Here is a 17,309-nt window from a genome sequence, read left to right as displayed (position 1 = left end):
TGTCCAAGCACAAAAAGGTGTAATTTGCTATAAATTAAAACTGATTTTCTATTTTCTCTTTTCAGTTGTGCAGGTGGGAATGCTGCCAGAGTGCCGTGTACTGCAGGGACTTACAACAGCCTCGCAAGTCAGGATGAAGAGGCGGACTGCTTGGTGAGACCCAACCCTTGCCTCATTGACCAATCACATTCTTACTCCTGCCAGTCATAATGAATATTCATGAATATCATGCATCGTGAATATTCATTGTGAATATTGAATTCAATATCAAAAATTAAAAAAGTTATGAAAAAATCATATTGTCTATTTACACTTTGTACTACAAGTGAAAGCCATTCTTGCAAGGATTCTGCAGTAAAATCAATATTAAAAAGGGAAAGAATTGATAAAGTATATAGATCTCATACTACTTAGTTTAGTCTCCATTTATTATATAAAATAAGTACAATGTACCATGACTGCTGAACATGTATTCTTCTAACAGAATATTATCAAGTTCACACTTTGAAGCATTCAACAGCCTAAAGTCTGGCCTGACAAATACAATGCACATTGCTGTAAATCTTGTTATCATTTTGATTATGGAAGTCATTCAATGCTACAAAATTTTGATCATTTTGGATTGCTCACAAATACTGTATTGCTCACATATTATGATGTGCCTTAATTTTATGAGAGTACGTGTAGTAAGCTTCTCTGTTTATCATAGTGTAGCTGAAAACTGCAATTTGAAGTGAATTTCTTTAAGGTTTTGAATGAAACAATGCAGTGTCATTTTCCTTTTGATATGGTATCAAAGTTTGCAGTGTATGAGCTTTCTTTGAGAGAAGTGGATTCAGTAGTGTTGATGTGAATGTTATCAAGATGAGAGAGGCTTCTTTAATAATTTCAGGACTGTGCTGCGGGTACCTACAGTCGGGATGCTGCTGAATTCTGTGAGTGGTGTCCAGCCGGCTTTGCCTGTCCCACCGACGGTCTCTCAGAGCCCATAGAATGCGGTCAAGGTGAGGATGAATGTCAAGAGTTTTCACAAAATGGAGCTATTTTAATTCGTAATTCTCCCTATGGCATAATATGAGATCCCGCTCGTGCATGCGCCAACAATTCGCTTGCAATATGGTGCCGTACTGAAATGTCCATCGCTGACTAGTTTCTAATTCGTAATCAATCGCATTGCCTTGACATCAATGTTATTTTAAGCTTCTACTGTTTTGTATCATTATGATGATCACACCAGAAAAGGTTGCATTTTGTTTTGGTACATGTATCTATTTCATTTAAAAGAACAGACGAAACAATATAACATAACAAAGAAAAACAAATCAGTGAAGACAAACAACCTACAGTGTAAATATTACAATTTTATACAGTACTACTTGTTAATGCAAAGGAAACTTCCAAATGAAAAAGGAAAATTAAAAGAGAATCTCTAAGAGAGGAAAAAAACTCAACCCAGCCTGGTTATAAATTCTTTTGATGGTGGCCTTTTAAACCTTAACCTTTTTCATTGTTGTGTCTGTGCATGTGTGTGTGTGTGTGTGTTTTTGTTTTTGTTTGTTTGGCATTGTTTGTCCACACTTTGATGCTCTGAAAAAAGATAAGTGTGGTTTATTTCTTTTCAGTTTGTGTCTACATGTTAAGTGAATGAGGAAGGGACAATATCAATGAAGTGTGCAAAGGATGGATGATAATGTTAATATAATCTTTCTATACCATGAATGTTTTTTCACCTCTCCACAGGCCAGTATTCTTACAATGGGAGTGACACCTGTAACCTGTGCCCCATCGGCCACAAGTGTCCCTCCGCATACCAGGACCCCGTGCTGTGCGAGGAGGGGTACTACTCCAATGGCGAGGGCCAAATCGATTGCCAGGAGTGCCCCGCGGGGTACGCCTGCCCGGACCGGAACAGCACCCAGGAGTGCGGGGCGGGCTACATCAGCCGCCTGGGGGATGGCTCTTGCTCCTCCTGTAGCCAGGGATACTACAGGTGAGAACCACTGTTCATTTTTTAAAAAAAGCATCATGTACAGGAATACGTCTGATTGAGGAGAGGTTTCTTCATTGTTTATTCATTTTTTCCTCTAGAATGAAGGCACAGAATTTGTGATGAAATGATGACAATAACATTGGTGATTGTAATTAACAATGATAAGTTTTTGTTATCTTCATCATTCTTATGCTATTATTGATATGAATATCATTATTATTGTTGTTGTTGTTATTATCATTATTATTATTTATCATAATTATCTAATTTGTATCGCTTGCTACTTTTATTATCATTATTATCATCATGGTTGTCATTTTAGATTATTGGACAGTTACTGTATTAGATGGTTGAAGAGTGTTTCAACTTTGACAAAGTATAAATGGCTGGTAAGGTAAGATAGGTTTGTGACCTTGGGCAATAGTCTTTCAAACAGCAGTCTTGATAGAAATGTGAGGTGTTTTTTTTTTTTTTCTGTGCTGAGCGCACAAAAAACATATTAGCAGGCTCTTGAATTTGTGCTGTGCAATTGTCAACCCATTCAAAATGTGGGGACAAAATTGAGAAGATATCTTTTCGAGTTATAGAATTAGCACTAGCCAAAAGAAGCGTGAAATACGCGAAAATTAATCTACTGCAAAAAATTCTGCGTTTACAGTACTGACCTCTTTCTGGCTGACTGAAGATACATGTAATATTTATCTGTTATTACTTTTGTATGTAGATATCATCAGAAGTATAGCCCGACAAGTATTTGTTTAAGAAATCTTGAATACATACTCGTGTAAGATAATGACATGCATCTTCGTGAGTGTATGTAACACTCAAATGATATTGCTAAACTCATGTGTTTGTACAAAATGTATATTGGACTGTATTGTGAAGCCTACATGTACATGTAGGTATGCTAGAAAGGAGATACCCCATCAATTGCTATGATCCTCAACGAACTAATGCTAATAAAAATTGCCAACCATTGTTATTCACAATCAACTTTTGTCCCAGTGGGAACAAATTAGCTGTGTGCGTGCAGGCGTACTATACCTACCCTGTACCTCGTCATTGTTATTATCCACCAACCCATGCGATTGTATTCGGAATAAAGGAAGTGAAATTCACATTATACCTCTCTTCCACATGAGCGTTGTGTTCCCATGGTTACCATTATGTAGATGTAGTTGGTCGACCTTCTGTCAAATTGCTAATGGTCGGTTCGAAGTTGTAGTCGTTTTTTTTTTTAAAGCATTTGATTGAAACCTCAAACAGGTATGGTCAATAAGTATCGTGGAAAGGGAACTAGAGAACATTATGTGTTGTTTGAAGGGTTGAGAACATTTGTATCCGTATACCTTGTTGTATGTGTTTGGAGGTGAGTCCTTTTTTTAGACTCGTATTACCCATCAATAACAAAGACGTTCTCATCTTCAGTGTTATCAAACAAGGTTGGGATAATCCAAAGTACACATTATTCAGTGTTTTCAGTTTCTAATTTAAACCAGCAATTTGTTGCTAATATTAAAAAAAAAAAAATAAAAGCAGAACATTGTCTTGGTTAAATACACAGATTCACAAGGTTTTCTGATGACTGATTGCAATCTCTTTGTTCACATATCTACAACAAAAATAACAGCCGGTTTTGCCTCTTAAAAATATTTATTCTTTTGCAATAGTTTTTAACATACAGTAATTTGCCCAATACCCTTTTGAAACTGATTTCTTAGAATTCAATGCTTACTTCTGGAGAGGGGATGGATTAAATTCACAGTTTTATGATGGATGTACAATATTTGCAGTACCAATTGTGTGGAGTTTTCTTGATACTAAGAACATTTTTTCCTGTCTGTACTTGATTCATTTTGTGTTGTCACACTTCAATTTTTTATTTGACTATGTGCCAACTACTGCTGTACGTACATGCAGTCCAGACATTGGTAAATATTTGATCGAAATCCCTGACAATACTGGTACAGTGTTTGCAGATACAACACTTTTCCCATCATATTGGCTTATTCCATTATTTCAAAAAAGAATTGATCAAGCCACTGAATATTGCATTTTTTTTTCTCGTGGCTGTGCGAAAGCTGAGCAAGCTAACCTCATTAATAGACAATGCAATTAATTTACAGTGACGGATAGCTGTCGCCCAGCCTTAGAGTATTGGATGTGTCGTAGTCTGATTCACCAGGCAGCATCAGATTTTAAGAGATTATGGAAGTTGTCATGGTAACTATAATTATTAAGATTGAGCATTTAAAAAGGCTCATAAATTATCATGTGTCTATAAAGGTGTTTGTATCCATTCTCCATACTGATATGAGTTCAGGTTATGAAGCATACATTTAATAGTCTCTAAATGGTTTTTAACAGAGTATGGCTCAGAGACTAGCATTATACAAACTGTAGATCACAGTATTTGATGAGTTTATTGCCACTCATTGCTGCAGGATTAGTCTGTTTTGGCAGACTCTATCATTGAATGTGTACAAGGTATATTTGATGATTATGTAGTAGGTGGATATCAAAAGCTCGTCTGGTTAGGTGCAATTTAGCAAATTGAGTGCAGTGATATAACTATGATTGGACTGTCACAACATTTATCAAATGTAGGATATGAAATGTTGAATGCATTAATAGCGAATGAACTGAACTCAACTCAGCAGTGACTGAAAGGCTGCTTTTGGTTTAAGAATCTTTGAGAGAAAAAAGAACAAAAAAAAAAGACTTTCTTCAAAAGGACCAGTTTTTGAATGCGAAGTGCCTGAAGAAACTTTTAAAATACAAAATAAATCTAATGAAAAGTTGTGACATTTTACTAAAGCTTTGATCTCAAAATACTCCAAAACAAATCATTATCCTGGCAAATCACATCAGCCAGACATGATTTTTTTTTTTTTTTTTTTTGTAGACCCTTTTGATATATTGCTAGCAAATTCCAAATGGTGGAAGATGAATTTTGAACTCTTTTAGAAGACGTTTTACTGTAGAGCAGTTTTGTAAGGAAATGTTTAACTGTTGATACTTGGAAAAGGAAAAATTAGTGAGATGTACAGTGTATTTACAGCAAGTGAAATACATCTGTACTGCAGCAGTTTTATGCAGACAGTACATATATTCCATTTGATGATAGAAAGTAAAAATATTTTCATGTGGCTATAGAACCTACAAGTAGCCTGTTCAGTATTGATGCTGCTGTAGAGTACCTGCAGGATCAGCTCAAATATTATTACCCTGATGTTGCCAGCTGTTGGACCTATACACCTTGGTGAAGAGGGACACTGTTAGTATACGATTATATTTTAAGCCATCTTTTCCTGGGGATGAGTGTAGAGGGCTAGAAAGTCACTTAATGAAAGATGGCCATTTTTTTTTTTATAGTAATTTCATTAGAGCCATTGTTCAGCAATTCACAGTGACTATGATTTTTTAAACAAACCTATGTATTTTTTTTTCTTCGTAAGTTTTGTTGTGTGAGTACACTTGTACATGTATGTGCTCAAATTATATTCTTGTTTGCTTAAATCTTGTTTTGTCAAAATTGATTTCTCTTTTGGGTGAACTGTCATTCAGTCCACTGTAAAAGTGGATATTTTCACGCGACTAATTTTTCACACTTGGCCCGGTAAGAAGAGTTTCGCGTGTTTTTAATTCCGCGGCATCAAGACATCCGCTACAGGAACATATATGGCAAACAAAAATATTTGAGTGCTTTTATTTTCGCGGTAGCTTCTGGTTGCGCGAAATGCGTGAAAATTTTAACACAGCGAAAATTTCCACTTTTACAGTATTACATTGTATCAGATTCAGTGGAGAAACCATGGGGATGTGGGATTTTTGTGTGTACATGTACAGTTTTATGTGAACTGATTTCGCTTCAGAGGATAATTAGGATATGGGACCCATTCTGCATGTTAGGTGTTTGCAGTGACTGGAAGTTATAGCAGTCGTGGTTACCTTAGTAACTGCTTCAATAGCCACAAATGAGAAGTTGGTTCTTGGCTGCTGTTTATGAAGTTGAATGTAATCATTGCAACCTTCCATGAATTTCCAATGATTGGCCCCAGCCTGTAAGTTTAAGTTTGATGGAAAAATCTGCCTGTTTTGCTTCAATATGCCATGATTTGACAGCAAATAATAATCTGTGAAAAACCATAAAAGATATGAAAATGTGATTTATAAGGTTTGAGGAACTTTTTGATGTTGTTTTTGTTCGTTCAAATCGTGGTTAGCCAGTGAATATTTATTCACATACAATTTATTGCAACTAGTATGGTACAATGGAGTTAAATGAGCTTAAAGAGAGTTCATGCAACAATGTTCCAACCTCCCATCTTGCATACAATGTGTAGCTATTTGTCAATGAAAAATCAAAATATAATGTAGTATAGTGTACTTCCTGTGATATGTTTAATGTAGTTGATTTATATGCTCTTCTTTCAAGTTTCTTTACTAAAGCCATGTACTTTTTAGTAGGGTGCAACTTTGCCCAGCCCATTCATCAAATGGTTTGATTTAAGTTTCTTGTGATGCAAGCAAACAGGGTGCTTCATTATTTTCAGTAGCCTAGGCAGCACTCCATTGTGTGGGAATGTGTGCACTGATCAACAGTTTAATGGTAGTTATAGAGAGGCCACACTGGGCTATTGTGTGGTCAGACCGCTGGTGCGTAATCGCAAATTCCCAATTGAAGTCGAGGGCAGTCAAGCATTGTATTGAAGCCACCAGAAAGAGAGAAGGGGGGGGGGGGGAGACAATGTTTTTAAACACGCTTTTTGCAATAGCTGCGTAGCAGAAGATAATTCACATCATGCAAGTACTGTTATAATTCCATGGATGGAGTTTTTTTTTCTTTGTGGAGTTTTCTTTGTGCTTTAATAGTAGTGTACCTTAGAATCTAATGTTTATGAGCTGGACAAATTTTCATGCAATCTACACGAAGTTTGTTTGTCATAAAAATGTTTTTGTTTTTTGATTGATTCTCCCATTCTTTTCTGAGCTGTAATAGACTGGATAAAAGTCAAAACTGTGATAGATACAACTTGTAATAGGGGGAAATAATGTTGATCATGATCAAGACCCATTTTATTTGCAAGCAACAATCAGTACTGATGTACTGTACATTGTCAAGGTACTTCGATGTCAAGTTATGCACTTCGATATCCTTGCATGTCTGTACTTTGTGAATATTATTCCTGTTGTAGCTGTTTAGTGTTTTCACTACAGGAGGAAATGTTGGTTTGCTGAACTCTGTGCCATTATGATGTACCATTATTACATGTAGTTCAACAAGTATTATGTAGGCATGTGGTTATTTTGTACACTGCGAGACTTGCAGGGCTTGGCAGTATACAATTGTAGGTGGCCCAGTGGTCCAGGGCCACTGAAATTGATGTCGGGCAACCAAAAGTTGATGTTAGGCCATCAAATTTTCAAAAAGGCTATTACGGTGTAGCTTTTGGTGAACCAATCGGGCATCTAAAAAAAAAAAAATCATATTTTATTTCGTTTTGGGCAACTACTTTTCTTTTTTGGTCTGCTGACAAAATTTCATACTTGAAGATCTTGTGTCCTGATAGTGCCCACAGAGAAAAAAAAAATTAGTGTTGAGCCTGGGGCTTGTAAAATGAAACATGAAACATGTCATTTTTTGTATTCATATTTCACATGCATGCTCCCAACTTTCATGTAGTTAGATTTGCCCTATTTTCCTGTAAGTATGATAATTGCAACATGTGCTATTGGGGCCATCATGATCATCTTTTGAAGTTTGAAAAAAAAATGTAAAAGTGAATTGAGTTTACTAAATTTCGACACCATAGTATTGATGAATTCCAACTTATGAAATACATGTAAATATGATTAATCGTCCTCGTTAATGGTCATTGATTTAAATGCTTTTGTGCTATCATGGCATTTTTATTTTACTGATATTGTCTACAGTTAACTTTGAAATAATATGATATTGTACGTGTACATTTTTACAATGAGGTTTTATGCATAGAATAAGAGACGTACATACGTGTAATATGTCCCAGGTCTGCGAAATATGTGAATTCTAACAACTTTTATTGAATGGTCATTAGTTGTTATTGAGGTTTGTGTTTTATATGCAGATAAGTGCGTAATTTCTTGTCTTTATTTGTGGATTTATTTATCTATTTTTTTTTTCCAGTGGTGCTGCTGCTTCAGCCTGTATCCCTTGTCCAGAGGGTCACTCCTGCACTGACCCCTCCCAGACACCTGTTGCCTGCTCTAAGGGTTACATCGCCCCCCTTGGTTCGGACAACTGCACCCGTTGCGGCTACAATGAGATCACCAACGGTGCCCAGACGGACTGTGTCCCCTGCCCGGCGGGCAAGGCGTGCACAGACCCCACCCAAGACCCTACAGACTGTGTCAGCGGGGAGTATGCCCTCCTAGGGGGTGGGGTGTGTCTGAGCTGCCCCGCTGGTAGTAGGTGCCCTACCACCAGTACCATTGAGGACTGCCCCCCAGGTATTACCCCTACATGTACTTGATTTTTTGTAGCACTCTTAGATTTATACTCATTTGCAGAGAATGAAAATTTCTTTTCTCAAGGTGTAATATGTTCCATGAATAACAGGAACATGATTTCATATGTACCTGGAATAAATATGGGGAGACTTTAGTGTGGCAGTAGTTCAATTAGATGGCCCTAATTGGTGGCCCTGGGCCACTAAAAATTGATGTCAGGTCACCAAATTAGAAAAAAAAAGTGTCTTTTGGTGGATTGTGGGGCAACTAAGATTCAAGATGGATTGTCATATTTGCTATTATTTCAGGCCACTACATTATCTCTTCTTGTCGGTCGACCAAAATGTCACATTAAGAAATTTCATTGTCCCTAAACTGGCCTCCACAAAAAAAAGAGGAAATGTCGCGTCCTGATTACAAGACATGCTTTTCTGACTTTGAGGGCAAGTTTAAATGTGAAACTTTCACAAGAGCTCACTGATAGAACTTCACAAAAATGAAGATGAATGAAATCCCTTTAAAGAAAGTCTTTTAGAGTGATTGCATTTCATTTGTTGCATTGATTTTAAGGTGTTAATGAACCCCATAGAGAAATTGGAGACTACAAATCAGTGTGACCGTCAAGAGCAAATGATGAATCAATATCTGACTCTCTATGGAGCCATTGTGGCTCAATGGTTAAGGCTGCAGACTCTCAATCACAAGGTCCCTGGTTCAAGTCCTGCGGCAGCTGCAGGCCTTTTATCCTAGTTGCCTAATCCTTTTTTAAGGACTTTTACTGAAAGACATTGAGCCTTTCTGGTAATTTGTTCTTTTTAGTCATTTATGACCACTGGGTCATGTAAAGTGTAGATTCCAAACACAAAACAACTTATAGAACTTGCTACCATAAGTCTTCATATTTATTTCTAATTTTGATTGTGAGCTCATGTGATCATTGATGTTTTGTTTATAAAATCAAATCAAATGAAATCAAACTCTGTGGATACACACCCTCCCTCATCTTAGACAGTCATGGTGATAGTTTGTCTGTCTGTTCTTTTGTTCCATCATCCTAGGAACCTACTCGACTGGGAGCACCACCGACTGCACCCAGTGCCCAGCAGGTCACAGCTGTACCAACTCATCAGCCTCACAGTGTGAGCCTGGCCAGTATAGCCCCATAGGAGGTGGGTATAGTTGAAGACAACATTAACCTGTTTGCAACCTATGAGGACTCTGAAACTTTTATAGACATTTCACAGGCCCCACCAAGCTGCCATTTTAGCTCTTGGCTAAGGCAAAAACACTTGTCATACACACACACTCAAATGTACAGAGACAGTGGACTTTCCGTCAATATACAATGTAGCTTGCCAGTTGTGAAATAGACCCTCCGTATATCTCCTCACTATAGGTATCTTCGACAAATCCCACAGTTATTTCTTAACCCGTTGGAGACAGACTGACTGTGCTATAGCATGCATTTCCCATAGACACCTGTCCGAGTGTACTCAGGACTAGTCTTCAATGGGTTAATGGGAAACTCATTAATAATTACAGAGGCACCTGCTGCTTGTTGCCATGGTATTGCTGGCATTCATCTTAGCTCAGTGGTTAACCCTTTTCATGTCCAGTGACTTGGCTGTGACTTGCCAGGGTTTTCCATTGGCATATCAGATGATTCCTTCAAATTAAAGAATTCTCGCTTTGAGGTTTTATTGGAACTGACTGGCAAATTGCCCTTCATTGCCGTAGATACAGAGTAAGCTGCACCCAATATTCAGCACTTTGTAATGATGCATACATTTTTGAATTCCTTTGGTTCTAAAGACTGCCCAGGGAAAATAGACAAAAGTTGGCCATAATAGAAAAGTGGTCTTAAAGGGACTGAACAGTACTGGTTGAGGTGAAGATTCAGGTTTGTAACATTTTTTGTTTTTGTGAGATAATGAGAAATCTCTTATGAAATATGAAAGAGCAGGTAATTTCAAGAAGGATTTATCTTTTATTTGATGAGAATTGGGCTTGAAATGGCTGAGATGTCCAAAAAAGCGATCCTAATAAAATTGACAGGCCAAGACTTCTATTAGGATCTCTTTGTTTTACCTTTGTTTTAGATATCTCAGTCATTTCAAAACCAATTTTCATCAAATAAACATTTGATTCTCTTTAGAATTGTATGCTCTTTAACATTTCATAGAGTGGTTTCTGTACAGTCCCTTTAAAGTGACATAATCCAAACTGATTCTACTTTAATAGAAAGCTGCAATTGGCATCCAAATTTGAGGTCTCTGTGGACAGGTGGTCGTTACACTCAGAATGTTCTGATAATCAGAGATGACATCATGTGTTTGCCCTCTTCCACACACATCAAGTAAACCTATGGTTTTTGCAACTTGAATTCTTTCAGATGTGAACTGCTACTCCTGCTCCGCGGGCTACTACTGCACCCCACTGGCGGGTTCACAGACGGCTTGCCGCGAGGGCTACTACTCCGAAGCTAATGCCACCAGCTGCCTGGAGTGTCCTCCGGGCTACCAGTGCACCTCCACCGTTGCCCAGGAGTGTACGTCGGGCTACTACTCCCTCGGGCAGGCTAGCTCCTGCTCCCCTTGCCCTGCAGGTACAGTTTGTCTTCAGATTTTTGACTCACACCCACCTTACTTTTAGACTCTTGCCCTCTGATTGGCCAATTACAAGAGGCAGGAAAATTTTGAGTGATGTGAAAGACAAAGAGGTGTCATGGACCGTGAAGTGCTTGAAATTGGTTGTTCACAATACAAATATTTTAAAGCTTGATTACAAGTGTGAACAAGACATCCCCCTTCACACATGCACACAATTGATCCGTGTGTGTTAGTCACTGTGCACAGCATAAGAGTAACTATGATTAGTGATCACTTGCTCGTAGTTAGTATTGTTTCAAGTATAAAACAAATATTGACTGCTTTATCATTCAGGATCATGGTTCAGATCCTGGAGCCGTGTTGATTCTAACCGATATGCTATGACCCTAAGCTCCGCCAAAAGTCAGAGCTTGTCTATTAGAGAACCAACTTTAAGTGAAGGATTTGCATTACGTCCCTCATTACAGTCAAAATAAATATGTTAAATGCCTTTGTTTGCTTTAAGGTTATATGCAAGAACACTAGGGTTGGTATGTGTTTTGGGCTTATCAATTTCATAGAAAATGTCTAGCTTTATTAACCTGCAGAAAGAACTGCTTCCATTTAGACATACAGAATGGATGAGGAAATACTGTACTATGATCATGTGTTACAATTTTTTATTGCCTGCTTGTTTGTGTTTTCATATGTGTTTTTTTATAATCTCTTCATGATTATGGTAGTTTTTGTAAGCCCTTATGTTATCGATTCTTGGCAATTAAGTGGTCATGAGAAGCCCAATGCATGAAGGACTTTAAAGGCACTCAATCGTGGCGAGTGGTTTGTGCGGCACGGAGACGAACGCAACACGCTGCCTCCCCCATTCTGTATCAAATGTAGTGACCCCGAATGAGAATAGCGCTGGCTCAATGGGTCAGTGACCAAACGCTAGGATACAAGAGAGCTCTCTGTGCTAATCTCCTAACCCAAAATGGCTGTCCGAGCGAGCCACGAGAGCTTCCGAATGGACGCACACTCTCAGTGCGCATGCGCATGAAGAGAGGCCAAAAGAGCCACGTGTCTTCTGGCCTCTCTCCTCCAATCATCCAATCAGCTCGTGGGGACAGTGTTTGTGCATGATGCGTACACACACACGCACACAGACACACATGTCTCAGTGGCAGCATTGTCCCACACGTTTATGGGTATAGCACCGAGTCTGGCATTGCGCAACTGCATGCACAAACTTCGGTCGTTCGGAGTTTACGTACCATTAGGGATGACGATCAGCTGCCTTTAAATTTTCTTTCACTGCTTCATGGCACTATGTTTAATAAATTTCTGAGTTCAAAGACATGTGCAAAAATCTTGGAATTAATCACAATTAATCATGTTTTGTGTGACTTGAGAATAGAAACATATAATGTTACTGTGGATGCAGTTTGTATCTTGCATGTTCTCATTAGAGTGACTGTGTTTCTGCGTCAACAATATGCTATTTTCATAATGTTGTGAATGCTATTTGTTAAGGCATTCGTCGTTGTATATACTTGTTTGCATTTTTCATGTATTTGTGTTATGTTGGTGGATTGATTCATGAGTTTAACTTGATGAAACTATGCTTTCAATCATTTCCTATGTAAAACAAAAATTCTTTGCAGGTTTTCAGTGTAACGTCACAAATGCAGCCCCAGTAGCTTGTAACAGTGGCTGGTACGCCGACGCTCCTCTGAGCACCTACTGCCGACAATGTGATGCAGGGTACTCGTGTGCTGATGCGACCCAAGCGCCTCAACCCTGTGATAATGGTGAGAAATGAAATGATGTTCCTCATCCTGTTTTGATATTTCCGACCTTACTCCCTGTAAAACGTATGACATTAGAGGTGGACCAGAGAGGGGGACATATTCAGAACATGCTCATCACACCTTAGTTTGACAAATTAAGGCATACTGACACCATAATCCAGGGTGCTGGCCTGAAATGGAAGGTTTAGGGTTCAAATCCTGGCTGGGTTTGTACTTTCAAAAAGGCCCATCTTGACACAGGTGTATGAGTAGGAACCAGACAATGAAGACTGAGGTAATGATGGTTAGTGACAGGGTCCAGCTGGGAGTATTGTGGAATTTTAATTAACGCTTTCTCTTCCAGGGACTTTGGACACTGTTTAATTAAGGCTATAGGATTTCCTCTGCCAATCGGCACTCTGAGCACATATAGCTTAAAGAGGGCACCCAAGGTAACAAACGCCGTACCAGTGTTTAACCCAGAAAGATCCTTGTTCTTTCTTTACCATATCCAGGCCAGTACAGCCAGGCGGGGTCAACGACCTGCACAGACTGTCCTCCGGGTTATGCCTGCCCGGATAAGACATCGGCTGGTAAGGAGGAGTGCGCCCCCGGGTGGTACGCCACGGGAAAGGCCACCGAGTGCACGCCGTGTACATCTGGAAAGTACTGCACAGACACAACGTAAGTATGCAAGAGACCGATTGGCCCACACACTGGGGTGCTTTTTTTGCTGATTAGGGCAGAAGTGTGGAAACTAATTGTCCATGAATAGAGATTACCTAATCCCCCACTCCCTACTATGTTGCTGAGACATTTCTGTTGGACTGAGGCATATATTTGAATGAGGCATATGTCTGCTAACTTAAAACCAGGAAATTTTTAAGCAATTACTTAATGCTTGAGGTGTGAGGTAGTGTCGCTGCCCGGAAAGCAGTAGATGACAGGTTCGAGTCCCATGGTTCCCTTTTTTTTAGACATGTTTGTTAAATTATAGATCAGCGGTTGCTATCTTACAAATTTCGTAAAGGGACACAAATTGAAGAAAATTCACACCTCAGCTTTTGCCCCTCTGCTTAATGATCTCTTGCGTACCTAATGCTTGTAAAAAAGCTTTGATGAGCTAAGTGCCTTGCCATGTAATGGGTTAAATGACACAATATTATGATTTTTATCATTTTTTGTTGGGCAGATCAAACTCGGAGATCGATTGTTTTCCGGGGACCTACTCCTACACCAACGCCACAACCTGTGTCAGCTGCCAGGCCGGGTTCGAGTGCCCCAACACCGACGGTTCCGACATGCGAGCCTGCGAGGCGGGGGAATACAGCACCAGCGGGAGTGTGGCTTGCCTGGTGTGTCCACCTGGCTTTGCCTGCCCCAGCACTGACTTGGACTACCAGGAGCCGTGTGTGGTCGGGACGTACTCCACCGGTCAGCAGGCGGAGTGTTCGGCATGTCCAGCTGGAATGTAAGTCATTGAAGATACATCGCCTGCTTAGGAAAAGGGCCCTGAGGTCTGCAGGCTCAATAAGTAAAAAATCACAAAAAATTATGATCACATTTTATGAAAGAGCTTTCACATCTTTTTCAAATTGTGTCATGAACAAAAATTTGATTTTGGGGTGGAATTTCATGCTAGGGCCCTTCTGCTAGGTAGGCGACGATATGTCATTCACTGAAGAAGAGTTATTCAGTTCAAAATCTTTTCTCGTGTCCAAGCATTTTGTATTCAATCATCTAGCGTCATCTGTGTTCAGAATATAATGAATCTTCGTTCCCCTACTTTCATATAAATTCATGAAATGTGTGTGCATGATACCACAGAGAATTAAATCTCATTTTATGTAAAAGCATCACTTTGTTTATCATATTCTTGTCATGTATTTGATTGACTTTCAATGTTTACTTGAAATTCATACAGAGAGAAAGGCCATAATCTTTATTTGCCTTAACTCTTCTTTTTGTTCGCAAAAAGAGATAACATGACAAAGATAAGGAAGATACAAAGCTCAGGAACCTTTTGACCCAATTTATGTTTCTGAATGATCTACTTCGGCGAGATGTATGACCACGGTATTTTGACTCACTCCTACCATGTTGTAGGTATTGCCCTGTACCAGTTGATGCTGTTCAGAGGCCATGTGATGACGGCTCATATTCCCTGGGCAATGCGTCCGTCTGCACTGCCTGCCCCCTCGGCTATGCCTGTCACAGCAAGACTGAAGCACCTACGTAAGTAGCATTGGGTGTCTTATTTGCTATCCTTGTCTCTTTATTGAAGTTTGTTAAACAGTAAAAGAAAATATTGAAAAACAGAACAACACTTTAAGAATAACAATATTATTCCATCAATAAATACAGTCTACATTGCCGAGGACAAGACCTATAAATGAACATGCATGGCATATGAAATTGACAACTTTGACAATTTGACAATGGCAATGTTACTGTGTAACATACCTGCCGTATACTGTTACAAAAACATGGAATCCTTCAAAAAGATATGAATTGGTCTATTTCATATGTCTTATGTTTCATTTTCTGTTACTGATTATTACCACCCCTTTAAAAAACAAATAAAACATAAAGCATGGTATATATTTAGTGTTTTACACATGTGTCATACTTGAATGCTAATTTGACAAGTTGTAAAAGTTGTCAGTGGAAAGGGAAACTCATGACTTCTCAACTGGTTTTCCTAAATAAGTGTGCCATTTATTGCTTGTTTTTCAATATTTTCTGAACGTACAGCTGTACACACCATGAAATGCATTTTGAGTCTTAACTTCTTGCCATGTTTTGCATATAGCATCCACACCCAATACTGTATATTCCAAAACTTTTACATTGGCTGTAAATTGTAAATTTTGCAAACCAGGAGGTGTTGGGCAATTTGACAAGTGGCTACGTTCATGATCAAGACATGAATGTACTAGAGTTTGCCTGTTTATTGTTTTGTATTATGTATGAACCTAAACACACAGCAGTCATATGTTGAGGCATTACTGAGAAATATATGATATACATGAACACAGTGTATCTGTCACTTGTGTTTGTTCTTTTTGGTAGTAAGGGGAATCAAATGAGGTTTGAAAAGGATGTAAAAATTAAGATTGAGTAATTTTCTTTTTATTTTCTGCCTGCAGGTCATCAGAGCTGTGTGCGGCTGGAACGTTTTCCCTCGGGGGCCAGACACAGTGCAGTCAGTGCAACCCAGGCTACTACTGCCCCACCATCTACGGCTCAGAGTTCCCCTGTCCTCAGGGTTACTACAGCGGACTCAATGAGGTTAACTGCACCATCTGTGAGGCTGGCTACCAGTGCTCTGACCCAACATGTGAGTCTTCTCGCAACTGGAATTTGTTATTTTTGTTTAATTTTTATCCCTTTTTCCTGTAAATATGAGGGATAGAATGCCCAAAGTGTGCTCACTTTTTATCTACTTTGTATTTCCTTTTTAATCAGATGATGAGTTCATACATGTATTCAGGCTATTTTGATTTTCGAAGAAAATATGTCATGTCACAACAAAAAAGGTCAGTGTAGAATTACTTGTAAAGTCAGAATCTTTAAAAGTTTTTATCCAAGGTCTATATATTTGTGGGAGCAAGTGAAGCTATTTTATTTTTAATCAGAGACATTACCTTGAGATTTTGTTAAAAAAGGAAGTTCTGCATTATATGAGTTTTTCCAGACAGTAATTACACTGTATGCACTATAACAATTTTTTTTCCTTACTTGAGGGTAAAAATGACACTGATGTTGCATGACAAGAATTTGGTAAAGGACATTGGTGGAAAGTAACTTATGAGCTCACCATTATAGGCAATAGTCATACAATTGTACGCTCAAAATTCTGAAGTGAAAATGATGATGTAAGATGTGTGGTAGACAGGAGTGAGAATCAGATTGTTTGAAGAACAATTTATTTCTATGATTGATTCTCTCACACTGCGCACAGCTCCGGTTGTTTGCCCGCCTGGCATGTGGTCCCCGGAGGGCTCCCTCTACTGCCGGGAGTGTCAGGCAGGCTACACCTGTGACGAGGGCTCCACCAGTGCCACGCCCGAGGCGGACCTCTGCGAGCCGGGAGGCTGGTGTGACGGCAAGGACCGGTATGAGTGCCCCCTGGGTACCTACAACCCTTACAATGGCTCCAAGACTGAGAAAGAGGCGTGTCTGGCCTGCCCACCAGGTGAGGCTACATTGTATGAACTTTAACTTAGCCCATTGAAGACTGGTCCCGAGTGCACTCAGGCAGGTGTCTATGGGAAATGTGTATTGTAGCAACTTCAGTTCATCCTCAAGGGGTTAATACTTTGGCTTATAGGGGCCTACACATACGACTGCGTATATCTGACTGTAAGTTTGAGAATTGGAAAGGAACTGAATCACTTTTATGAGGAATTATTCGTGGTTTGTTTATGGAAATAATTAGTTTTGACTTCT

The 17,309-nt window shown here is 39.1% G+C and overlaps 1 protein-coding gene across 1 annotated transcript in view; it reads left to right on the top strand.

The window, feature by feature from the left end:
• The first annotated feature begins 5,804 nt into the window (after positions 1-5,804).
• The window catches only part of LOC139738306 (uncharacterized), an 80,966-nt gene continuing 69,461 nt past the window's right edge, over positions 5,805-17,309 (top strand). The window contains exons 1-10 of the mRNA XM_071648947.1: positions 5,805-5,812; positions 8,160-8,482; positions 9,541-9,651; positions 10,875-11,087; positions 12,732-12,878; positions 13,373-13,541; positions 14,050-14,328; positions 14,964-15,092; positions 16,007-16,197; positions 16,822-17,055. Of these exons, the coding sequence (XP_071505048.1) occupies positions 5,805-5,812; positions 8,160-8,482; positions 9,541-9,651; positions 10,875-11,087; positions 12,732-12,878; positions 13,373-13,541; positions 14,050-14,328; positions 14,964-15,092; positions 16,007-16,197; positions 16,822-17,055 (1,804 nt within the window). The remainder of the gene's footprint in view (positions 5,813-8,159; positions 8,483-9,540; positions 9,652-10,874; positions 11,088-12,731; positions 12,879-13,372; positions 13,542-14,049; positions 14,329-14,963; positions 15,093-16,006; positions 16,198-16,821; positions 17,056-17,309) is intronic.

The sequence above is a fragment of the Diadema antillarum genome, unplaced genomic scaffold (genome assembly GCF_040938485.1).
Source record: "Diadema antillarum isolate AM-2024a unplaced genomic scaffold, OU_Dant_1.0 seq00000735_RagTag, whole genome shotgun sequence".
NCBI lineage: Eukaryota > Metazoa > Echinodermata > Echinoidea > Diadematoida > Diadematidae > Diadema > Diadema antillarum.
The sequence above is the reverse complement of the archived record's forward strand: the minus strand, read 5'-3'. Positions and strand labels throughout refer to the sequence as shown.